The 26518-nt window shown below is 34.9% G+C and overlaps 1 protein-coding gene across 1 annotated transcript in view; it reads left to right on the top strand.

Annotated features, from left to right (window-relative positions):
- CCDC7 (coiled-coil domain containing 7) overlaps positions 1-26518 on the top strand; it is a 364544-nt gene that overhangs the window by 99998 nt on the left and 238028 nt on the right. The window contains exons 13-15 of the mRNA XM_049096618.1: positions 9316-9353; positions 17360-17654; positions 18712-18775. Of these exons, the coding sequence (XP_048952575.1) occupies positions 9316-9353; positions 17360-17654; positions 18712-18775 (397 nt within the window). The remainder of the gene's footprint in view (positions 1-9315; positions 9354-17359; positions 17655-18711; positions 18776-26518) is intronic.

Genomic DNA, 26518 nt, shown 5'->3' with positions numbered 1-26518 from the left:
TTTGCCAAGAGCATGTTGGAGGGGGGTGGATCCATTTCACTGTGGCCTCTTGTCTATGCCTGGCTACAGAGAGTCTGTTCTGCCAGTCTTTGTGTGGCTTCCTGGGTTATTTATGCTGATGTGAGTCTTCTACAGGTGGTCACATCAAGGAAAATGAGCCCAAGGTCCTCCTACTCTACCATCTTCCTAGCAGCTTCTCTGCATTTTGTTTTAGAGATAGAATAATTATTTGGTTTTCTCTATGTTTTTCTGGTACTATGTTTTGGTCTCCTCTTTGGTGTCTGTTCTTTAACTCTTGGTATTTCTCTGGGTCCTGGATTCTCTTTTTATTCCCCATATTCTTTCTGAGCATGTATTATATATTTTTATGGTTTCAAGTGAAAAATAAATCTTATCTGTGTAGTGTAGATATCACCTAATTTCCTGACCTATTATCTATCAGCCCAGCTGAATTTACCTACTAGATTGGTCCACAGCATCTAAAATTCATCATGTCCTAAAATAAACTAATTACTTTCTTCTTAGACTGCTGCTTCTCCTAGTAGTCACAATTTTCTGCCATCCTCATACATCTAATTGCTGAAACTAGAATCTTGGGAATAGTTTTTTTTGTCTGTTCGTTTTTTTTTTTCTCCCCTCATGGGAATCATTTTTTGTTTCCTCTGGTGTTTTTTTTTACTCGGTCCAATTATTAGCCCTAAAATTTTGTCCCTTTTTCCCAGTTTCATTAACAATTCCCAGGAAGCCACCAGGATTCTAAATGCTTTCCCTTTCTCCAGAGTTTAGTCTTTAGTCCAGTTTATATGTTGATGTCTAGTCATCTTTCAGATTGAAATCTATTTATGTGAGCCTTCTTGCCTAAAATCTTTAATGGTTCACATTATTCTTTGGTTGAAGTACAAATTACCAGTTGTGGGCTAAGGTTCTGTCAGATTTGATCCTTTCCTGAGATGCCAGCCTCATTTTTAATTAGCATTCCCCAGCCCATTCATTGCAGATGACTACATAAGCACACATGTGTGCTCATGCGTGTGCGCACATACACACACACATTTATGTTTCAGCTACACTGAATTTCCTTAAGTTAATGGAAGACACCATGTGTTCTGTTACCTTCATGGTTTTGTATAATATGTTCTCTTTGTTTTCAACACTATTTCTCCCTCCCTTGTTTCCTAAAATTCACCGGGTTAAAAAATGAATTAGTAACAAAAAAATCTCTGTTATCTTTTGGTGCATAATTAGTTACTCCACAACTTAGTGGCTTAGAAAACAAACATGCATTATTTCATAATATCTGTGAGTCAGGAGTCCAGAAAGAAGGCTTAGCTAAGTCCTCGGGTTCATGGTCTTTTACAAAGATGCAATCAAAGTGTTATTTAAAAAAAAAAAAAAAGAGCTGGGCAGTAAGAGGTAAAAACAGATTTTATTCGAAGTCACTGCAATAGGAGAAAAGAGACCTCAGTATACAACTGTGTTTAACTCCTAATACACCATGGGGAAGTAGAAATTTATAGCCAAAGAGTAGGCTGGTGGACAGTGGAAAATTCTAAGAGGAAACATTTGGGAATGTAAGGGAGATTCTGGCTGAACTAACCTAACAAGATCTTTGCTGAGGATAGGCCAGGGCAATCAGGTATCACCTAAGGGATAGTGGAGGATGAGGAATGTGATTAAGTATTGAGGGAGATCAATTATGGAGAATGGGGGACTGTTGCTAAATTGGCCAATCAAGGTTCTTACTAAAATTGTATTTTAAAAGGAAGTGCACAGATAGGCCTAGGAGAAGGTTCAGGAACCTAACTAACGTTTGATCAAGAAAATCTTTATTAGTTCTCTCTTGTGTTCAAGGAAAGGCGTGATGTTCTTTCTTTGTAACAATAAGTCCATTTCTTGTTTGGTCATCTTTCTTGTTTGGTTCATTAAGGACTAACTGAATCATCTGTTAGGACTTGGTAGTAAAGACTATTTGCTTGATAGTGCTAGCGGTAAGGCATTTACTGACAAAAGTTTTTATGAAAGCAAAAACAAAGATTAATAGTTAAGAACTTAGTTTCTGAATCTAGAGGGAAGCCAGTCAAGGTTTCTAGACATTGGGCTTTAGATGATGGAGTGAGGATGGCAATCCAATACTGCAATGGATTTCTTGGTGTGATTTGAATATCTGTGGTGATGGCATTGGGTATTCCAGTGAACTTTATAAGAGGTCCATACACCAGCAGGCATGACAGCTGCCCATTCACAATCTGGCATGAGTCTGTCATGGTGATTTTCTTGTAGTTTATATCAAATCATCCAGCTTCAGCTTGGAGACCTTCAGGAAGTGGGCAGTTCTTATTCTCAATGATTTCAAGTCTAAAGGCAGAAAAATTGGAAACATTAATTTGGAAAGTTGTAGCCAGATATTGGAGGAAACTAGAATTCAGGACTTAGTTCAGTTTAAAGGTAGATAATAAAAACTTAAAGACAATGAATAGGACTAGAATTAAATACCCACAAGGGTATGTTTTTTATTTAAAAAATAATTTATCTGTGATAATTCCTAGTTCTATCAAAGATAAAGTAAGACTGATTCATTTGCAAAATAAATCTAGTCTCATTAAAATTGGCCTAATTATTTATGTAAATGCAGCAAGAATAGTGATTGACCACATAGGTCTTTGCATTTGCTTTGCTGGAATTTTTCATAAGGAATTTCAGGTTGGACTTTTAAAAACCTCTTAAGGGGGATGCCTGGGTGGCTCAGTGGTTGAGCATCAGCCTTTGGCTCAGGTGGAGATCCTAAGGTCCTGGGATTGAGTCTCACATTGGGCTCCCTGCGGGGAGTCTGCTTCTCACTCTGCCTACATCTCTGCCTCTTTCTTTGTGCCTCTCATGAATAAATAAATACAATCTTTAAAAAAAATAATAATAATAAATAAAATAAAATAATAAAAGAAATAAAATAAAATACCTCTCAAGGCTAGGAAGCCAAGACAAGGATTCTCAATTAGGCTTCACAGGCAATGTTTATAGACTTGGATGAGTTCTTCTTTTCTAGAGGTCTCCAAGATATCCTGAGGTTCAGGAAGTGCCTGAAAGTGACTTTCCTTATTCACCTGTATGGTCAGAAACCATATAAGCAAGATACCAGGCAAGTTTTTGAAGGAGAGCTTTACTGGCTCCATAAAATCAACCTTAGTTCTTTAAAGTTGTCTGGTCATGACTGATTTTTTTATATCATTCTCAAATGTAACCTTCCAGTCAAAGTTTTGGTAACATAACCAATGTTTCCAATTGTGTTCTGTTTCAAAGAAAACAGATTATTTATGCAAATAACTATATTGCCATAGAGATAATACTCATTAAGAGTTTCCAAATTCAGAGGAATCAGATAGAAAAAAAGTAATTGCTTTGTCTTTGTTCACAAAGTATACTTCACCAAATTGTTGCAATTTATGGATAGCTTAAGAGAATAGAAAAGAATATTTCCTTAAATCTGGAAAAAAGTATTAAGGAAGTAGCTATGTTTCAGAGGATCATCGTAAAAAAAATCATTCTCATTAGTTGATTTAGCCCTAATCAATTCTTGTTCTACTTGATCTTGTGTTAGCAATTTATGAATCCATTAGCTTTTTTATTAGTTCTGGAAATTCTTATTAGTCCAGTGGCATGGTCTCAAAGTTATTCAAGTGGTACCATCATGGTGCATTCTTACCTGTAGCTGATTATAAACACTTTTGGAAAAGAATAAAAGTAAAACAGTAACTGCCTGTGAATGATAAGTGACAAAATGGTCAAGGTAAAAATCTAATGAGAATTCATTATAATGGAATTGACAAGGAAATTTGGTTATTTCTGTGACATAAAATATTTTAACATAATAAGCAGATAATGAAGGTACTGACAAATTTTTATGAACTTCAAGCAATTTCTGGAATACTGATATTAGTAACATATATTCCATACACATTTAGCCTAGAAAGGTTTATTCTCACTTACTTGACAATACTTTCCACATGATTTAGCATACTACATAAACATAATTAAACTTCCCTCTGAAGCCTGAACAGTTAAATTTTGCTTTTGTTTCCCTTATCTCTAGAGATGTGTCTATCAAGAAGTTGCTGTGGCTGGGATCAAAAAGGTGGCTGCCTGTGATCTTCTCTAGGATTTTGATGGATTTCTGTCTCATATTTAGGTCTTCCATCCATTTTGAATTTTTTAAAAAGATTTTATTTATTCATGAGAGACACACAGAGAGGCAGAGACACAGGCAGAGGGAGAAGCAGTCTCCATGCAGGCATCCGTATGTGGGACTTGATCCCAGGGCCCCAGGATCACGCTCTGAGCCAAAGGCAGATGCTGAACCGCTGAGCCACCCAGTAGTCCCATCCATTTTGAATTTATTTTTGTTTATGGCATAAGAAAGAATCCAGTTTCATTCTTCTGTATGTGGCTGTCCAATTTTTTTCAGCACCATTTATTGAAGAAGAAACTATCTCTTTTTCCATTGGATGATATTTTTTCCTGCTTTGTTGAAGATTTGTGACCATAGAATTGAGGGTCCATTTCTGCATTTTCTGATCTTTTCTATTGATCTATATGTCTGTTTTTATGCCAGTACCATGCCATTTTTATGATTGCAACTTTATAGTTTGGCTTGAAGTCTGCAATTGTGATGCCTCCAGCCTTGTTTTTTTTTTTTTTTTTTTTTTTCCAATATTCCTTTGGCTATTTGAGGTCTGTTCTGGTTCCATACAAATTTTAGGATTATTTGTTCCAGCTCTGTGAAAAATGCTCATGGTATTTTGATAAGGATTGCATTGAATGTACAGATTGCTTTGGGCATCATGGACATTTTAACATTTATTCTTCCAGTACCTGAGCATGGATTGTTTTTCCATTTCATTGTGTCTTTCTTAATTTCTTTCCTAAATGTTCTGTAGTTTTTAGAGTATAGATCCTTTACTTCTTTGGTTAGGTTTATTCCTAGGTATCTTATGGGCTTTGGTGCAATTGTAAATGGGATTGACTCTTTAATTTCTCTTTCTTCTGTTTCATTGTTAGTGTATAGAAATGCAACAGACTTCTATGCATTGATTTTTATATCCTGTGACTTTGAAGCAATTCATTTTTATAGCACATTTTGGTTTTTGGTTGGATTTATAGTTTTATAATTGTAAACAGCTATAGCATAAGCTTGTTTGACTAGTGAGCGTAGGCAGAAAAAATTGTACATCTGCATGTGTCAAAGCTGACAACTCTGAATTTATGCCTGCTTTTATTTAACAACAAATTAATAATGAGCTTTATTTACCAAATATTATTTCAAATCATATGAATCCAAAAAAATTAAAACCACTGAAACATTTGTGTTAGTTTTTGGAAGTTGTCTTAGAAGTACTTAATTTATGTCAGCACTCGTTTATCTCTAAGCAAATTTGAATAGAACTCCTTTAAGAGATTTTTTTTTTTTTTTTTTTTTTTTTTTTTTTAGTAATTTGGTGATACCATTTGGGGAAAAATTAACACACGTATATAATACACACACATATAAATGAGCATACAAATAGATGTAAAAAGAAATCTTATAGCTTTCATTAAAGTTTAAGCTTTGAGTCAGTAAAACATTGTAATACAAACTCAACTGGTTCATATGAAAGAGTTATCTCTCATCTTTTTTCCATTTTATGTTTTTATTCGAATTGTGTTTCTGGCAAATGCGACAAGCTAAGGTTACATGTTTGCCAATATTTGTGGAGAAGACTTTAGAGACTTTTTCTGCCCTGATACGTAATCTTATGGAGGTGTGAACTAAATTTTAGTTGAGTGACTAAGGAGATACTTAGTAGCTATCTGGCTCATTCAAGTGGACAAAGTACCAATTTTGTTTTCAAATAGCCTCTTTCTCTCTTTTTGGTCTGAAGTAGTTGCTTTTGGGGGTCTGAGTCTCTTGACCCATCTCTTCATTGGGGCTGTGGGAGCCTAGAGTTCAAGTGATTACAGGGAACTGAGGGGTTGAAGTGGGAAAGGGGTAGTCTGGAAAGGTAGGCAGAAGGATGAGGGAGGTTGGTTGTTGAAGAGGGGCATATTTTTTCAGGCTGTAGGTGTCCTTCTGTCTAAAATGAGTCTCTTGTAAAATGAGCAGCAAATAGATGGATCCTGCTTTTTTATCCAGTCTGAAACCCTGCGCCTTTTGATGGGGTCATTAAGCCCGTTCACGTTCAGAGTTACTATTGAAAGATATGAGTTTAGTGTCATCATGATATCTATTCAGTCCTTGTTTTTGTGGATTGTTCCACTGGAGGAGGGTGGGGGGTGGGGGTGAATGGGTGATGGGCACTGAGGGGGGCACTTGATGGGATGAGCACTGGGTGTTATTCTGTATGTTGGCAAATTGAACACCAATAAAAAATAAATTTATTATTAAAAGAAGAAGAAGAGGAGCACACCAAAGGATTCAAGAGAGCTGTAGTGAAAAAGAGGAAAGAGAAGCAGTAGTGAGGGGAAGATAAAGGTTTCAAAGGTTTTCAGTTGATTGAGAAGTTCCCATGTTCTTAATTAATGATACTTTTATACTTGAACCAAAAGCTTAGGACTCAAACATAGCTTTTGGTCCTTACAGATAAGTCTCTTACAAAGAGAGAAGTCTGGAACTCTAATCCAGCCTCCATTTATCTGAGACTCTAACCAGATTCTAGATATACTCAGAATTTTAAAAATCAAAATCTGTCCCTTCTAGCCTCAGTGGATATGATATTTGCATGGAACAATGGTTTAAGAGTTGGACTCATGAATGGACCCTGAATCAATCAGTCAGGAGTGAAGACAAAGACTTCAAAAATGTGTAAAAATTGAGGTTCTGATTGAGTGTTTTGGAGTCCAGTGATGAACCTGATCCTATCTGAGCCACAGCAACATGGTCAAAGAAAAACAAGAACTGGGCAGTAAAAAAAAATCTGGTAAAACCAGATTTTCAAAGAATCTTTATCAATGTTGGCCTTGGCTGCATTTGTCTCAAGACCTAACTGTTGGCAGATATACTTCTGGACTCAATATACACTCATGTAACTATTGTTAGGTCTCAGATATTTGCTGGATGTTGTTTGGAGACATCAGTTCCTGGCAGGGAGGTATCTCAATAAGGCTACTTACAACATAGAAGCAAGGGTAGAAACAAGGAGAAAGAGAGGGAAACCAACATGGACGGAGGATGGTAGAATCTAATCTCAGAAGTGATACTCTATCACTTTTGCCATATCTTGTTCATTTGAACTACAGGTAGTCACAAGGGCCAGCCCAAATACAAGGGAGGGGAATACAACAGGCATGAATACCAGGAAACACGGATCACTGGGAACTATTTTTGAGGCTGCCTACAAATAGATTGATATGAGATTGTGAAAAATCTTGAACTGAATGCTAAATTAAGAAGTTTGGTCTTCAATTGTCAGAAAGAAGAGACTTGCTTGGTATTGATCCTATAATTCATAAGATCTTACCTATATATTATAACTCTAAATATATTTCTTTTCTTTTGCTGATATAGCTAGATGTCTTAGATATTACAATGCCTTGTTTGGCTATGGAGATGTGATATTGCTAATATCAAAAGAGGGTGTTCTCAAGTGAGGTAGCATGCTCCCAGTGCTCTTAGGCCTGGCTTCATAGGGAAGCCAGTTTATCATCCTGTGCTACTGGTGATAGAAACTTGGAAAGGAGTGAAAGAAAAATATTTAGAACTCCTACTACTGGACATTAGATTACATTACACATGTCTGTCAGATATACATCTTAATAACATCCTTAAAAAAGTAGTCGCTCTTTGGTTTTGTACCTGTTTTTAAAGTTACTTATTGGGATAGTAGTCTCTCTCTTTTTTTTTTTTTTTTTAAAGATTTTATTTGCTTATTCATGAGAGACACAGAGATGGAAGCAGAGACACAGGCAGGGGGAAAAGCAGGCTCCATGCAGGGAGCCCAATGCGGAACTTGATCCTGGAACTTTGGGATCATGACCTGAACCAAAGACAGATGCTCAACCACTGAGTCACCCTGGTGCCCCAATAGTAGTCTTTTTTAAATTATAAGTTAGAGTAAGACCTATTATCATTTCTATGTGCCAGGAACTGAACATATTTTTCCATAAAACCCCTAGTAAATGGAGGATGATACTTTATAAATATGTTAGAATAAAATGAGATAATGTTTATCAAATGCTTTTGTATATCATGAAGCACTATGTGAATGTTAGGTTTTATCATCATTTAGTTCTAGTTATCTTCATAGTCCATCTGAAAACCTATGGTGGTATATTACTTAATATATAGACTAACTCTTGTCACATATAGGCCCATGATGGTAATGGCTCACATACCATAGAAACTTATTTCCTCATGTAAGTACTTCCAGGAAGTTCAGAGTCTGTGTTTGTGTTAGGGAGTCCTGCTTTCCAGGGTCATTCAGGTATCCTGGCATATGGAAGTTTTGCCATCTTACATTGGCTTCCTGGCCACATTGGGAATAGACATCTAGCTACCAGAAAAGAAGATGGGAGACCAAACATGAGGCAATGAGTCAGTTTTCATTGACCAGGCTTATGGCACACATCATTTTATCTCATAATTAATTTACCACATTTAACTACAGGAAGGATTGAGAAATGTAGACCAGTAATGTGCCTTAAGAAAAGAAAATTAGTTTGATGAACATTAGAAGTCTTTAACACAGATGGGTAAGGATAAGGCTAGCTAATCTCTGTATGAAAGAAGTTGAGCTAGGTAAAATTCAGGTCTGGGATAAAAATCTAGAATCAACAATATGCTACGGGAAAATATGTTATCTTCCCAAGGGGTAAGCTATTAATAAAATCACACTCTTGATGTCACCAGTTTTGATCATACACCCTAATAAGGAAATTTTGAGCATGCATTCTCAATATACTTTTGCAAATTTTTTAAATTAAAAAACACTGTCATATTAGTACACTATGTATTAGTACCATCATGTTAATATACTATTGGCATTTGAATTATAGGTGCATCAAAAAGAATATTAAAAAGATAATTATATAATAGATATGTTTAAAATAATTTTTATTTACTATAAATGTAAAACCTTTGCAGTCATTTAGAAATATAATTTTGGTAGTAGTTCATCTTCTACAATGTTTCTTCTAGTGCTAGGTATGATAATTTCTTAGCTTTTTTGACACCTTAATCTTACAAAGTTGTCATATTTAAAAACCTACTTTGAATGATACTTTTCTAAATAATTTAATGTGAACATTTAATGTTCATGTTTGTGTATTTAAATTTAGCATTCTTTATCACAGATCTCAAGCATCCCAAATGGAAGCCCAACTGACAAGAGGTAAAGCATTTAAAAATATTATTTCTCTAACTTTTATTGGAAAATCAGCAATTCTAAATTCAGTATAATAAAACAACTTGGTTTTTATCTTTACTTAAAATATTATACTCTTTGAAATTAATTTTATTTTTTAATTTTTTTTAATAATTTATTTTTTATTGGTGTTCAATTTGCCAACATACAGAATAACACCCATTGCTCATCCCTCCAAGTACCCCCCTCAGTGCCTGTCACCCATTCACCCCCACCCCCGCCCTCCTCCCCTTCCACCACCCCTAGTTCGTTTCCCGGAGTTAGGAGTCTTTCTGTTCTGTCTCCCTTTCTGATATTTCCACCCACTTCTTCTCCCTTCCCTTATATTCCCTTTCACTATTATTTATATTCCCCAAATGAATGGGACCATATAATGTTTGTTTTTCTCCGATTGACTTATTTCACTCAGCATAATACCCTCCAGTTCCATCCACATTGAAGCAAATGATGGGTATTTGTCATTTCTAATGGCTGAGTAATATTCCATTGTATACATAAACCACATCTTCTTATCCATTCATCTGTCGATGGACACCGAGGCTCCTTCCACAGTTTGGCTATTGTGGACATTGCTGCTAGAAACATCGGGGTGCAGGTGTCCCGGCGTTTCACTGCATCTGTATCTTTGGAGTAAATCCCCAGCAGTGCAATTGCTGGGTCGTAGGACAGGTCTATTTTTAACTCTTTGAGGAACCTCCACACAGTTTTCCAGAGTGGCTGCACCAGTTCACATTCCCACCAACAGTGTAAGAGGGTTCCCTTTTCTCCGCATCCTCTCCAACATTTGTGGTTTCCTGTCTTGTTAATTTTCCCCATTCTCACTGGTGTGAGGTGGTATCTCATTGTGGTTTTGATTTGTATTTCCCTGATGGCAAGTGATGCGGAGCATTTTCTCATGTGCGCGTTGGCCAGGTCTATGTCTTCCTCTGTGAGATTTCTGTTCATGTCTTTTGCCCATTTCATGATTGGATTGTTTGTTTCTTTGGTGTTGAGTTTAATAAGTTCTTTATAGATCTTGGAAACTAGCCCTTTATCTGATATGTCATTTGCAAATATCATCTCCCATTCTGTAGGTTGTCTTTTAGTTTTGTTGACTGTATCCTTTGCTGTGCAAAAGCTTCTTATCTTAAGTCCCAATAGTTCAATTTTGCTTTTGTTTCTTTTGCCTTCGTGGATGGATCTTGCAAGAAGTTGCTGTGGCCGAGTTCAAAAAGCGTGTTGCCTGTGTTCTTCTCTAGGATTTTGATGGAATCTTGTCTCACATTTAGATCTTTCATCCATTTTGAGTTTATCTTTGTGTATGGTGAGAGGGAGTGGTCTAGTTTCATTCTTCTGCATGTGGATGTCCAATTTTCCCAGGACCATTTATGAAGAGACTGTCTTTCTTCCAGTGGATAGTCTTTCCTCCTTTATTGAATATTAGTTGACCATAAAGTTGAGGGTCCACTTCTGGATTCTCTACTCTGTTCCATTGATCTATGTGTCTGTTTTTGTGCCAGTACCACACTGTTTTGATGATCATAGCTTTGTAATACAACTTGAGGCCCGGCATTGTGATGCCACCATATTTGGTTTACTTTTTCAACATTCCTTTGGTATTAAGAGTCTTTTGTGGTTCCATACATAATTTAGGATTATTTGTTCCAGTTCTGTAAAAAAAAGTTGATGGTGTTTTGATAGAGGTTGCATTGAATTTATAGATTGCTCTAGGTAACATAGACATCTTAACAATATTTTTTCTTCCAATCCATGAGTATGAAATGCTTTTCCATTCGTTGTGTCTTCCTCAATGTTTTTCATGAGTGTTCTATAGCTTTCAGAGTATAAATCCTTTACCTGTTTAGTTAGGTTTATTCCTAGGTATCTTACAGTTTTTGGTGCAATTGTAAATGGGATTGACTCCTTAATTTCTCTTTCTTTTGTCTCATTGTTAATATGTAGAAATGTAACTGATTTCTGTACATTGATTTTATATCCTGCCACATTGTCAAATTGCTGTATGAGTTCTAGCAATTTTGGGGTTTTCCACGTAGAATATCATGTCATTTCAGCAGTCAGTTTGAATTCAAAGTGCTCTCAGCAGCTTGGAAATGCAGCATAAGGCATTTTCCTTCAGGAAGAGGGGGAAACCTTTGGAACAATTTTGAAAAACAAAGATTATTAGTTCCCTCTCCCTCCTTAGTGCCTCCCAAGTTCCTGAGGTTTTGTTTTTTATCAGGTGTTTTCATTCAGTAATTAAAACTTTATATTTTTTCTGAATCATGTTCTACTTCCATCCAGATCTTTTGGCTGGAGGCCAAAGTGTGCAAGAAGGACAAAAGCACTTTTGCAGTAAAGCACTTTTATATATCTTAATCAGAAAGATACAAATGTTTAGGAATTGATCAGGACAAAATCTGAATTTTCAAAAATTTCAAAATGGATTTACATAACTTCCCGTCCCTTTTGTTCTGATCATTTATCCAGTGAGCAGCCTAGAAAAAAAAAATCAATTTCTTTGTGGGAACACATCCTTTTAAAAGTCAAACTGACTTACTAAAATGTGTATACTAGGAGACAGGTGAGCGATGTAGAGTCAGAGTATCAGTCCATTTTTGCAAACTACAATGAATCTAGCAAGTCAAACACAATAATCAACAACTAGAAAGGGAGTTGAGATTTTGTTAAAAGCATGCAGTGGCCACATTCCTTGAGATGTGCCCTCCCCCAACTTGTAGCTTTCATCAGGGAAAGTGAGGAATATAGTTAGTCTCTGTATACAGAGTAGATCAGCAGCTGAATTTAAGATGGTTTCGTCAGAGAACAAGCTCTTGTCTGTGGATATGTGATCTACATGGTGCAGTCTGCATACATGATGTTTTTGGAGTTTAGGACACCTCAAAGACAGGTGTCCTAAATCTGGAGCTGTCTCAGAGTCTGATTAAGTCTGCTTTTCATTCTTTAGAATAACCCATGCTGAGGCTGAAATAGTCCATAGCAGACAGTGTCAGGTTTCAGCTGAGTCAGGTCCAGGCAATTAGGATCTGTGAGTTAGCTTTTTTCTTTAATAATTATTTTTTTAATTAATAGCAAAGCTGAGATGCCGTGGAGAGAGCCCCATTACTAGTCCAAATGGCAATGAAGGTGTTACCAAACCTACTTTGTCAGTCTTAGAGTACAAAATGATTCACTCAAACATATGCACATCAGGCCAGAAAATCATCATCATCACTAACGATCAAATGTCTGATTTTACAAGAGCTTATTAACAACCAAAAAACCGCTGTTTAAAACACCAAAAGTGTATCTTTATTTAGAGATTGTCTCTCTTGCTCCTGGTGCCCTTCTTTTTCCAGAGCTTCTGATAGGCAAAAACAATTAATTATGGAATCTTGTCCTGTTTTCAATAGCCAAAGAATTTAAATTCCAAGCCACCATTGGCAGCAAAATCCCCTTAACACTTTTTCTTTGCAACTTTCCCTGATCATGATGCCAACTGTATTGGGGAATCCCCAAAGCCACCCTAGGGGTATACTGATTTGGGAAGACTTACAGGGCTCAGAACATAGTCATTATGATATTATAGTAAAAGTTTACAAAGCAGAATCACTAAAGGGAAAAGACACGTAGGGCAAAGTTTGGAAGACACTGGGTACAAACATCCAAGAGTCCTTTCTTTGTAGCAACACATGAGATGTTGTCTACTAGTTAAGGTCATTAGAGACTCAGTACCTAGAGATTTTACTGGTAGCTGGTCTTGTAGACACCCTGTTCCTACCGTGTACCAAAACCCCATATTCCCAGAAGGAAAGCAAATGTTCAGCATAAATGATATTGTACAGTTTGGGCACAATCAGCCACTTTTATCAATTCTAGGGATAATGGAAACCCTGGTAACTCCTGGATGCCACTCATGGGTCAATCTTGTAAACAGGCCTATGTTAAGGATAAAAGTCTTAGCCCTGCTATGTTCATTCTTTTTTTTTTTTTGTTTTGGTAATTCCTTTTTACACATCATGTAATATTGAGTATATAGTAAGTTTAGCAATACTTGAGGTCTTACTCTCTAGAGAGCCAGAAAGGACAGGGCTCCATTTCAGTTTGTCTTATCTGTGTAACTCTGTTAAGATCATTCCAAATTTTGTATCAGCTTGATAGTATTCCTCCCTTTGTTGCAAAAGAGGCCAACCATAAAGTCTCTTCTCTGTCCTGTTTTAAGTCCTTTTCAGGTTTTAGTATTGGCTTGACTCTCAGTCACAATTTCTCTAGGCTTTGCTGACCTAGCCTCTTTGACTTCCCTTAGTAAGGTACTGTAGCCACCTATTTATAAGTTTATTGCTCCAGATTTTTCTTTTATAGAGAAATCTTCCCATTTCAGGTTTCATTAGTCTGTGGACTATGCAACTATCCTACCTACTTAGAGGTTATGGTATCCCATATCTCTGGGGCTACCTGAGCTCTTGTCATTCTAGTTTGGTTAAGTAATTTGCCTCTCTGGGGCTTTTGTGACTATATATAATATGGCCACTGAGATTTTGGCCATTCCAACTCAATAGGTTGTCTGATATAAGGCTTCCAGGGGATTTATTTCTCACCTCAGTGGTGGCCCAATCAAACTAGTTCTATTTTCAAAGGCTGTAATATCCAGACAAGTCATATACAACTAAATATACAATGTAATTTGTTACAATAAAATAGTATTTATTGAAAAAACCTTATAAGCAGAATAGAAGCAGAACACATGTAATATTCCAAGCTCTGTTTTGCACAGGGAAATGTTTGGGCTAGAGACAACTTGATGGATAATGGAAAGTGCTCTAGGGTAAGGATCCCAGTCACATACTAGTTTATATATTTATAGAGAAATTGGGAGGGGTGCAGAGAAAAATAGATGATTCTGTAACTGCAAAATTCCCTGATGAAGGGGCAGTAGATGTGTCAATAAAAGAGTGTGTGGAGGGAGTTCATAGTCCAATTTTGTAAGTATCAGTGAAAGATTTTGAGAATCTCTGCCAAGCTACTGGCTGGAGAAATGGAAATATCCAGGGCCATGCAAGAGAAAATATGTATATCACTCTCATTAACCAATAATTTGTTTTTCTAGTTTATTTCCTAGAATAGTTTCCCCTTTCTGTTTCATATAATTTCCTTATTTTATAGTTTAAGTCCTATTTTTAATTATTTCAGGAATAACAATAGCTATAAACATTTTCAGTGTAAGATATGTTTACACATTTACAAACTATTTCTAAGTAGACCAGCCTTATTTTCTCTAGGTGAAATAATCCTAAGTATCTTAACATTTCATTTTTCCAGGCTTTTAATCATTTGCATTTTTATCAAATCTTTTCAAAATTTTTTGAGTTCCTTTTTAGTTGAGGAGCCTGAAACTAATCACTATGAAGAATTTGACCAATAATAATATAATCTTTAAAACTATCAAGATATGATAGTTTTTGAATGTTAATTTTACATTCATTATATTGAAATTTTCTTCTAAAGTTAATTTTTAGAAACATTTAAGGTTGTACTACACACTTTGAATCCTAGCTCTTTTGTTTTCTTTATATATATAAATGCATTCTACATATTCTATTATTGAAGATAATATCAAATCCATTCTCCTCTATATTTCCATTATTCAGTGTATGTATCAATACTTAAAAGAGAGTTTTTTTTTTCCTAAGGGAGGAGGGAAATGCCTTGGGAATTGTGTTGACAATTTAGAAAATGGTTGGAGTTAAAGTTAATAAGGAAAGCTGAGAAATAGAAGGTGTTGGAATAGAAACAGACAACTCAGGACAGGTTGAGGAATCATCCATTTTGTCTGGATGACAATGTGTTAAAAGGGTGTCTAATGATATGCATAACAGATTTGCCTTTACATATCTATTTGCTTGGTGAAAAAAGGATAGAATGCTCAGATCTTCAGATTAACAAATACTTTTGCAAGCAAGAGTAGATGTATTCTTTATATCACTTCAGTGGCGTTGAAGACTGTCATGTAGAATGCTATCAACATTCTTATATCAAAGCTGTTGAAATACATGCTTATAAGTATACTATTATATTGTAAGTTTTTAGCACAGAGTGATGGCTAGAAAGAATCTTAATCACAAGTGAATGACAAATGATGCACATTTAGCAAGACTTATAAAATATATTTAGGTTGTTTTGATAATTTACCAAAGAATGGGGATAGGGCCGATCATTATTATTTTATGTGTGAATATAGGCTGACTTTCATAGACTTTATATTCTCTTCCTCCTTTCTTCTCTTCCTCCTCCTTCTGTTTTCCTCCTCCTTTTCCCTCCATTTCCTCTTCTTTTCTTTTATCATTCAAGCAAACATCTGGCCTTGAAAGTATGCCTGTCTCCACTTCTTAGAGCTGTCTGTTTGGTTGGTGTGAGCTTGAATACAGTACTGCTTGCATACATTTATAGTGTTTTTCATTTCCTGTCCCTTCCCTCAGGAGTATTATGGTGTTATGCAATGACTGTCCTTTATGATTGTAGAAGCCAGTATAAATGGGGAATGTTGCATGTGGGAGTATGGTCATAAACAAACTTTGTATTATAGTCTTTGTATTGTATTTAAGGCTTGTTCTCAAGATTGCCACATATTTTCTCTATTGTTATAGTAGGATCATTTGCCTCTATTGTTATAGTAGAATCAAATGATTAATGATATCTCCTCATAAATATTTCAAAATCTTTAAAAGTATTTTGCTTTCTACTTATAGCTATGTGGTAATAGTGGTAACATGAGTGGTCATGCAGCTACTAATAGCTGCAGGTATGTTTGTAAAAAAAAGCATCAATTTATATCATGTACTTGAACAGTTGTTATGCTTCAATGGCCTAAAAATGATGAGTCCTCTAGGATATATCTTCAAAAATGGTTTCCAGAAGAGTGTTAGGCTATTTTATAACTAGTCATTTTAAATTCAAATGCATAATAAAACTATTAAGTCATGTTTGAGGCTGAGATATCCTTGATTTATGACAAGCAGCCATCTTTTCTCCTTAACTTTAATATTGGAATCTGTTTTATAACTACTACAAAAGTCTTTCATAAATGATGTCTTTTTAACCATCAATTATCTTACACTTTTGTTCTAGAATTGTCTTCCATATGCCTCTTTTTTATAATTCAAACTCTGGTGTTGGAAATTCATCTCAAACCAACAGATTAGGATGAGTGAAATAGTTACATTGTAAAATTTTGCATCTGCATGACCAAAATTCAAATTATTTTAGGCACTGCAACAAACCTTAGGCAGATTATATTAACTGGAATAATAGCTGTATAAAGTGAAGAACCATCAAATTCTCTTGCATTTGATAGGACCAGAAAAGCTATGTCAAATTCTATAGAACATAGCTAGTTGGACCTTTAAATTATCATCTAAAGTGGAATGCTGGAACAAGCATAAATTGGGACTGTGTAGACAAACCATGACATATGGTTACCCTAGTCCTGGCCCCCTAATAAGCTGAGCCTGCCAACTGGTGAAGAATAATTACTTATTACCTTGAAGAAAACTAACTCAGAGCTTGGAAATTGACTCTGGTAGAAGACAGTGATCTTTTAATATTAAAACTGCTATAGAGAAATTTTTATTTTCATTCTGAAATGAAATTGTGGAAAAATAACTTTGGAATAAATGTGACTGAAGGGCATCTTCTAAAACATCTTGTGTTCTACTTTGTGTGACCAAATATTTTTTGTTCTGTGCCTGTTATGATCTTGAATAGCTCTTATGTTAAGTATTTTAAAAGTTATTTAATTCTGTATATCTATTTTAATTCCTAAAAGATATATTATCTTCAACTTGTTAACTAGTAGCAACTTCATATTTGTATTACCATTCATTAATGGATAATTATGATTGCCTATTTAATATTCTCATAGATTATTAAAATGATTCTTAAATTAAAAATTTAAAATGTTCTTCACATAATCTAATACCAGATATTTTGTAATTCTAAAGCTCAGAGAAGAAAAGAGCTAGCTCTGCTATTTCAGATCTTTCACAGATCCTAAACACTCAAGATGGTTCAGCTTTTTTAAGGAGTTCAAATGAAGTTTCAGCTGATAAAGACTTATCCTACACGCTTCCATTAAAGACCCATGAGAAACCATTAACAAGACTATTATCAAACAAGGAGATTGAAGATTTACTGTCTGGCAAAGCATCACTTCAAGGGAGTGAAACAGCTACAGCATCATTCATTTCACCCTCTGTTCTCACTAAAAGAAAGCCAATGGATAGTGACATCTCAAAGGTAAGATATAGTACAATAATTTGAAAGCTGTGTACTTTGAATTGCTAGACTCCTTTAATATTTTAAGTAAATGTTAAAACTCATTAATATTTTCTTATTTAAAGGTAATAAAATTTTATATTTTAATATAATCTGTTTTATATTTAGGATGTTTAAAGTAATATTTGAGAATCAGAGTGATATTTTTACATAAAAATTCTAAGCTGTATCAACAAAGAAGTTGTGGCTTAGATTAGAGTTTTAATGATAAAAGATACACAATTCCTAACTGAGATAGAGAAATTATCATTTCAGGTTCATCTAGAAAAATATTTTCAAATAGGTAATTGTGAAACATTGTTTTGAAATGATTTTATATTCCTTAAACAATGCCTAGAAAATTATCAGAATTGCTTTTGTTAAAACAGTATTTGACTAGGAAAATCTTTTTTTTTTAAAAATATTTTATTCATTTATTCATGAGACACATACAGAGAGAGGCAGAGACATAGGCAGAGGAAGAAGCAGGCTTTCTGCAGGGAGCTGATGTGTGATTCAACCCAGGACCCCAGGATCGCACTCTGAGCTGAAGGAAGATGCTCAACCACTGAGCTACCTAGGTGTCCCTGATTAGAAAACTCTTAAAGCAAAAATACTGGGAGAAAAGATGATAAAAGGGCTGTATATATTTGACATGTATCTACAATATATTTTTATCATAGAATTTATTAAAATGACCTTAAAAATAATTTCATAAGTCATTTGAGTTAGTCTAGAGATTGAATCAGACTAATATATAAATCTAAACTAGAATCATCATCATTATTAACATGATTTATTTGCAATTATTTATGAGGAGGATCACAATATAGCTTGGGTTCCCTCCACATACATGTTCCTAAATGCTTTTCAGATCCATTAATTGTTTTCATGCTTTTATTTGATGCATTCATACATAAAAGTAAAACATTTATCTAATGATGTTGTAGATATGAGTAAAAGTTCTTGCTCTGAAAGAAGGTAATTAGAGTTACAAGATATAAATTTGAAATTACTTATTATAACTTTTGTCATTAAGGCTGCTGTTGTAGAAGAGAAATTACAAAGTAAGACTGAAAGACAAGAAGCAAGAGAATTTCAAGGTAAAAAGATTTTTTGTTTTGTAAGATAAAAATGTGAATAATTGTGTGTTCCCATGGTATAATTTTAAATAAATGAAAAGAGAATATTATTAAATATGGAAATAACTCTCTGGACAGTCATCACATAATATAAAAACATATTGACTAGTATGTAAAAATTAATTCGGTGAGTGAACATTACATTACCCATAGTTTATTTCAACTAAGATCTGTGTAAAAGGGAAGTGATAGCTTTGCATTAATAAAATAACAGTATTTGGCATTATGAATTCTTAACATGATATAATGCCAAAAATTCATCAAGATACAACAAGAAAAAGATGCTTTGTGGTATAAATAATTAATATTTTAGCTAGATTCTTTAGATGTTTTATATAATATATTTTAAAATGGGGTGCCTGAGTGGCTCAGTTGGTTAAGTGTCTGACTCTGGATTTCAGCTCAGGTCATAATCTCAGGGTCCTGAGACTGAGTCTGCATGAGGCTCTGTGCTTGGGGTGGAGCCTGATTAAGATCCTCCCTCTGCCCCTCCCTCATCAACTTGAGCATACTTTCTGTCTTAAAAATAAATGTGTGTGTGTATATATATATATATATATATATATATATATATATATATATATAAATTAAAACAGTGATAAATTTGTTCTTCCTATCCAACATATATAATTTTAATAATCAATCTGTGTCTTTCTACATTGGCTGGAACTTTCAAAATAAAATTAAATGGTTGTGATGCAGAGTGCAAGAGAATTACTCTTCTATTGTACTTTGAGATAAGAGTACCTCTACTGTTTCACCTATGTTACCACGTTGAGATAATCATGCCTTATTATGAGGTAGTTTTTATTCAAAGTTTGTTAGAAACTTAAACCAATAGTTGGCCTGAATTTAACCAATCTACTAAAAATTTTATTGTGATAAAAATATATAACATAAAGTTTGCCATTTTAATCATCTTTTAAGTGTGCAATTCATTGGTATTAATGACATTCACAATGTTGTACAATCATCACTACCTCTATCTCCACAACTTTTCATCACCCCCAAGAGAAATTCATTAAGCAATAACTCCCATTCCTGCCTCTGTCCAGCCTCTGTAACCTCTAATTTTCTTTTTATTTCTAGCAACATGCCTAGTATATTTCATATAAATAAATCATACAACATTTGTCCTTTTGTATCTGGCCTATTTCACTTAGCATAATGTTTTCAAGTTTCATCCATGATGTGTTAGAACTTCATTCCTTTTTTATGGCTGAAAAATATTCCATTATATGTATATATCACATTTTGTTTATCCATTTACCTGCTGATGAACATTTGGATTGTTTCCATCTTTTGGCTATTATGAATAATGCTGCAATAAACATGGTGTCTGGTAACTTTATTTTTATTTCTTTTATATTTTTTAAAAATATTGATTGATTGATTGATTGAGAGAGAAGGGAGAGAGACAGAGCATGAGCAGGGGAGAGGAAGCCAACTCACCACTAGGCAGGGAGCCTGATGAGGTGCTTGATCCCAGGACTTTGAAATCATGACCTGAACCCAAGGCAGACAGAAACTTAACCTACTGAGCCACAGTAGTAACCTACTGAACCAGGTGCTCCTGGTTGCTGTTTAAATCTCTGTTTTCAATTATTTGGAGTAGGGGTGTAATTGCTGGAGCATATGAGAATTGTAATTTTGCTTTTTGAGAAACTGCCTGTTTTCCACAGTGACTGCACCACAAGAAGTATAGAGTATATACTGCCCTGTCCAGTAAAAAAATCTGTGTATTACTTTTGACTCCCCAAAAACTTAACTACTAATGGTTTACAGTTCACTAGAGCAGTACTGATAACACAGCCAATTAACACATAGTTTGTAATATATATATTACACTGTAATATATATGTATAAATGATATACTGTATTCTTACAACAAAACAAAAGAAATTGTTAAGCAAATCAGAGGGAAAAGAAAATAAATCTACAGTACACACATTTATTAAAAAATTCTGCATATAAGTGGACCCATGCAGTTCAAGCCATGTTATTCAAGGGCCAACTGTGAAAAATCTTATCATTTGCAAATAATGAAAATTTTAATTCTTTATTTCTTATTTGCATTTATTTCTTTGTCTTGTCTCATTGCTCTAGCTAGGACTTCCAGTACTGTGTTGAATATGAATACACTTGCCTTGTTCATGATCTTATGGTAAAAGCTTTACATTTTTCTTCAGAGTGTGTTAGCTGAAGGTTTGTCATAGGTTGACTTATGTACCTTCTATCTTTAAGCTTCTATACCTAAGCTGTTGATGGTTTTTATCATCAAAGGATGTTGTCTTTTGCTAAATGCTTTTCCTGCATCTATTAAAGTGATTACGATTTTTATTTTTAATTCTATTAAAAATAGAAATATTACAATTATTGTGATAATTGTGAAATTATTGTAATAATTGTGAAGTATCACAATTATTGATTTATGTAAAAAGAACTATCCCTGCATTTCAGGGGTAAATTGCACTTGGTCATAGTGTATAGTCCTGTTAATGAGTTCTTGAATTTGGTTTGCTAATATTCTGTTGTCAGTTTTTACATCTATATTCATTAGAAAAATTAGTCTGTAGTTTTCTTATACTGTCCATATCTGTCATTTGGAGTCAGGTAATACTAGACTCACACAATGAGTTTGGAAGTGTTCCTTCCTCTTCAAATTTTTGAAAGAGTTTGAGAATGATTGGAATTAGTTTTTGTTTAAATATTTTATATAATTCACCACTTACCATCTGGTTATGAGGTTTTAAGTGTTGGGAGGTTTTTGATTACTATTTTAGTATCCTTACTTGTTATTGGTCTCTCAGACTTTGTTTCTTCCTACTTCAGTCTTCATAGGTTGCATAATTCTAGGAACTTATTCATTTCTTCTTGTTATCTAATTTGTTGGCTTATACTTGTTCATAGTAGTAGTCTCTTATAATCTGTCAGTTGTAGTTTCTCTTGTTTCATTTTTGATATTATTTATTTATTATTTTTTTCTTAGTCTTGCTAAAAGTTTATTAATTTTGTTTATATTTTGGAAAAATCTATTCTTTGATTTTATCCATTATTTTTATGGTCTCTATTTAATCTATTTTATTTTTCTTCTTCTTATTTTAAAAATATTTTATTTAAAGTAAATTGTGAACATAAAGTATAACACCCAGTGCTCATCCCATCAAGTACCCTCCTTCGTGCCCATCACCCAGTTACCCAATCCCCTCCTCCTGTAGCCCTTTGTTTCTTTCCCAGAGTTAGGAGTCTCTTATGGTTTGTCTTCCTCCCTAATTTTTCCCCACTCAGTTTCCCTTCTTTCCCTTAGACTCCCTTTCACTATTTCTTATATACCAGACATGAGTGAAATCATATGATAATAGTCTTTCTCCAATTGACTTACTCAGCAATAATGCCCTCTAGTTCCATTCACATTGAAGCAGACGGTAGGTATTTGACCTTTCTAATGGCTGAGTAATATTCCATTGTATATATAGACCACATCTTCTTTATCCATCTGTTGAAGGATATCATGGCTCCTTACACAGTTTGGCTATTGTGGACATTGCTGCTATGAACATTGGGGTGCATGTGTCCTGCCGTTTCACTGCATCTGTATCTTTAGGGGTAAGTACCCAGTAGTTCAATTGCTGGATTGCAGGGTAGCTCTATTTTTAACTTCTTGAGGAACCTCCACACTGTTTTCCAGAGCAGCTGTACCAGTTTGCATTCCCACCAACAGTGTAAAATGGTTCCTCATTTTCCACATCCTTGCCAATATTTGTGATTTCCTGCTTTGTTAAATTTAGTCATTCTCACTAGTGTAAGATTATATCTCATTGTGGTTTTGATTTGTATTTCCCTGATTGCAAGTGATGCAGAGCATTTTTTTTTCATGTGCTTGTTGGTCATGTGTAGGTATTCTTTGGAGAAAGTCTGTTCATGTCTTCCGCCCATTTTATGACTGGATTGTTTATTTCATAGGTGATAAGTTTGATAAATTCTTTATAGATCTTGGATACTAGCCCTTTATCTGATAAATTCGCAAATATCTTCTCCCATTCTGTAGGTTGTCCTTTAGTTTTGCTGACTCTTTCCTTTGCTGTGCAGAAGCTTTTTATCTTGATGAAGTCCCAATAGTTCATTTTTGCTTTTGTTTCCCTTGCCTTCATAGATGTGTCTTGCAAAAAAATGCTGTGGCCAACTTCAAAAAAGTTTTTGCCTTTGTTCTCCTCTAGGATTTTGATGGATTCTTTTCTTACATTTAGATCATTCAACCATTTTGAGTTCATCTTAGTGTATGGTGTAAGAGAATAGTCTAGTTTCATTCTTCTGCATGTGGATGTCCAATTTTCTCAACACCATTTATTGAAGAGACTGTCCTTTTTCCAGTGGACATTCTTTCCTGCTTTGTCAAAGATTCATTGCCCATAGAGTTGAGGGTCCATTTCTGGGTTCTCTATTCTGTTCCATTGACATATGTGTCAGTTTTTGTGCCAGTACTACACTGTCTTGATGATCACAGCTTTGTAATACAGCTTGAAGTCAGGCATTGTGATGCCCCCAGCTTTGGTTTTCTTTTTCAGCATTCTTCTGGCTTTTCAGGGTCTTTTCTGATTCCATACAAATCTTAAGATTATTTTTTCCAACTCTGTGAAGAAAGTCCATGGTATTTTGATAGGGATGGCATTGAATGTGTAAATTGCCCTGGGTGGCATAGACATTTTCACAATATTTATTCTTCCAGTCCATGGACACGAAATGTTTTTCCATCTCTTTGCATCTTCCTCGATTGGTTTCAGAAGTGTTCTGTAGTTTTTAGGTAATAGATCCTTTACCTCTCAGGTTGAGTTGATATCTAAGTATCTTATGTTTTGGGCTGCAACTGTAAATGGGTTTGATTCCTCGTTCTTTAGTCTCATTGTTAGTGTATAGAAATGCCACTGATTTCTGGGCATTGATTTTGTATCCTGCCACATTGCTGAATTGCTGTATGAGTTCTAGCAATCTTGGGGTGGAGTCTTTTGGGTTTTCTATATAGAGTATCATGTCATCTGGGAAGAGGGACAGTTTGACTTCTTTGCCAATTTGAATGCCTTTTTGTTCTTTTTGTTGTCTGATTGCTGAAGCTGGGACTTCTAGTACTATGTTGAACAACAGTGGTGAGAATGGACATCCCTATCATGTTCCTGATCTTAGGGGAAAGATTTTCAGTTTTTTCCCCATTAGAATGATATTCGTTATGGGCTTTTCATAAATGGCTTTTATGATATTGAGAAGTGTTCCCTCTATCCCTACACTTTGAAGTTTTAATCAGGAATGGATGTTGTATTTTGTCAATTGCTTTCTCTGCATCTATTGAGAGGATGATATGGTTCTCATCTTTTCTTTTGTTGATGTGATCTATCACATTGCTTTATGAATGTTGAACCACTCTTACATCCCAGGAATAAATCCCACTTGGTTGTGGTGAATAATCCTCTCAATATTACTGTTGGATCCTCATGGCTAGTATCTTGGAGATAATTTTTGCCTTCATGTTTATCAGGGATATTGGTGTGTAATTCTCCTTTTTTGGTGGGGTTTTTGTCTGGTTTTGGGATCAAGGTAATATTGACCTCATAGAACGAGTTTGGAAGTATTCCTTCCATTTCTACCTTTTGAAACAGCTTTAGTAGAATAAGTATTATTTCTTCTTTAAATGTTTGGTAGAATTTCCCTGGGAAGCCAAGTGACCCTGAACTCTTGTTTCTTGGGAGTGTTTTGATGACTGTTTCAATTTCCTCACTGGTTGGTTATTGGCCTTTTTACTAAACATTAAGAATGTTTTCTATTTCTTCCTGTTTCAGTTTTGGTGATTTATAGGTTTCCAGTAATGCATCCATTTCTTCCAGATTGCCTTTTTTTTTTTTGCCATTTAGTTGCTTATAATACATTTTCAAAATCGTTTGTATTTCCTTGCAATTGGTTGTGATCTCTTTTGTTCATGATTTTATTAATTTGAATCTTTTTTCTTTTTAATAAGTCTGGCTAGGAGTTTATCTGTCTTATTTTTTTTTATTTTTTATTTTTTTTGAAAAACCAGCTCCTGGTTTCATTGATCTGTTGTACAGGTCTTCTGGTCGCTATTTCATTGAGTTATGTTCTAATCTTTATTATCTCTCTTCTTCTGTTTGGTTTATGCTTTATTTGCTGTACTTTCTCCAGTTCATTTAGGTGTAAGGTTAGCTTGTGTATTTAAGATTTTTCCAATTTTTTTGAGGGCGGTTTGTATTGCAATGTATTTCTCTTTTATGATGACTTTTGCTGTATCCCAAGGATTTTAAGATGGTTTTACTTTCATTTTTGTTAGTTTCCATGAATCTTTAAAATCCATTACTAATTTCCTGGTTGACCCAATCATCTTTTAGTGGAATTGACCCATTCATCTTTAGTAGGATTGATCCATTCATCTTTTAGAAGGAATAATATTTCTTCTCAAGCTATCATTTATTTCCCAAACTCTCTCTGCATGGGTTCTTAATTGTTTTTTTCTCTTTTCCTCAGCTTCCTTCCTTCCTTTCCATCAACTTGTCTTCTATGTCACTCATTCTCTTTTCTATCTCATTAACCCTAGCTGTTAGAGCATCCAGTTTAGACTGCATCTCAGTTAAAGTATTTTTCATTTTGGCCTGATAGATCTCAATTCTGCAGTAAGAGAATCTCTAGAGTCCTTTGTGTTTTTTTTTCAAGAGCCACCAGTAATTTTATAATAGTACCTCTGAAATGTATCTCTGACATGCTATTTAAATCCATATCCATTAGATCTGTGGCAGAGAGTAATACTTCTGGTTCTTTCTTTTATGGTGAATTTTTCCTTCTAGTCATTTTTCTTTCCATTGCAAAATGGCTGTATGATGAGCAGAGTCAAAAATATCAACCACAACCTAAGTAAAATACACTCTAGACATTTCCAAAGAGGTCAAGTCCAGAAAATAAAAAGAAAATAAAAAGAAAAAATACTGTAACGTATATCTATAAAAATTAAAGTGAATATGTTGAAAAGAATCCAAAAATGAAGAATATATCTATGACATATAATTATAAAAATATGAAAAGGAAAAAACTTAAAAATGGAGAGTTGATAAAATATCATAGTTAAGGCAGGAAAAAAACCCTCAAGTTCTATATACTATTCTTCCTCAGTCCTTGAGCTTTCCTATGTTCCTTGGTCAGTAAACTTGCTCTTCCCCTATTCTTTCAGCTGTTCTTCTGGGGGACAGGCCTGCTACACTGATTCTCAGATGTCTGTGCCTGGGTGGAGATGCCCCGCCCCTTGCCAGGTGTCCTTGCTCCATGTAAAGCTGTTTTGTCCTGTGAGGCCTTTGTTCCCTAGAATCCATACCTCTTTCAGGTGAAAGGAGAAAAAAAAATGGCAGTGGCTAAATCTCCAGTCCCAGAGCCAGAAGCTCCCCACCCTTACCAAACTGCTGTTTCCCTGTGCACAATGGCATAGATCCTTCTGGGGGCAGGTGTGGGGGCACTGATCCATACAAATTGAAAGGTGCCTAGTTGCAGGAGAGCTTTTGCTGTCCTCCTCAGTTCCACCTGTCCTGGAGGGAACAGAGGATAGCTCGCTTCTGTCCACTGCCGGACTCTGGGGCAGAGAGAGCTCAGCTGCTGGACTGTGTACCTGGCTGCCTCTCCCAGATGCCTTTAAAGAGTTGCTGTATTCTAGTCTTTTAC

Source organism: Canis lupus, chromosome 2 (genome assembly GCF_003254725.2).
Source record: "Canis lupus dingo isolate Sandy chromosome 2, ASM325472v2, whole genome shotgun sequence".
Taxonomy (NCBI): domain Eukaryota; kingdom Metazoa; phylum Chordata; class Mammalia; order Carnivora; family Canidae; genus Canis; species Canis lupus.
This window is presented reverse-complemented; position numbering and strand designations above follow the sequence as displayed.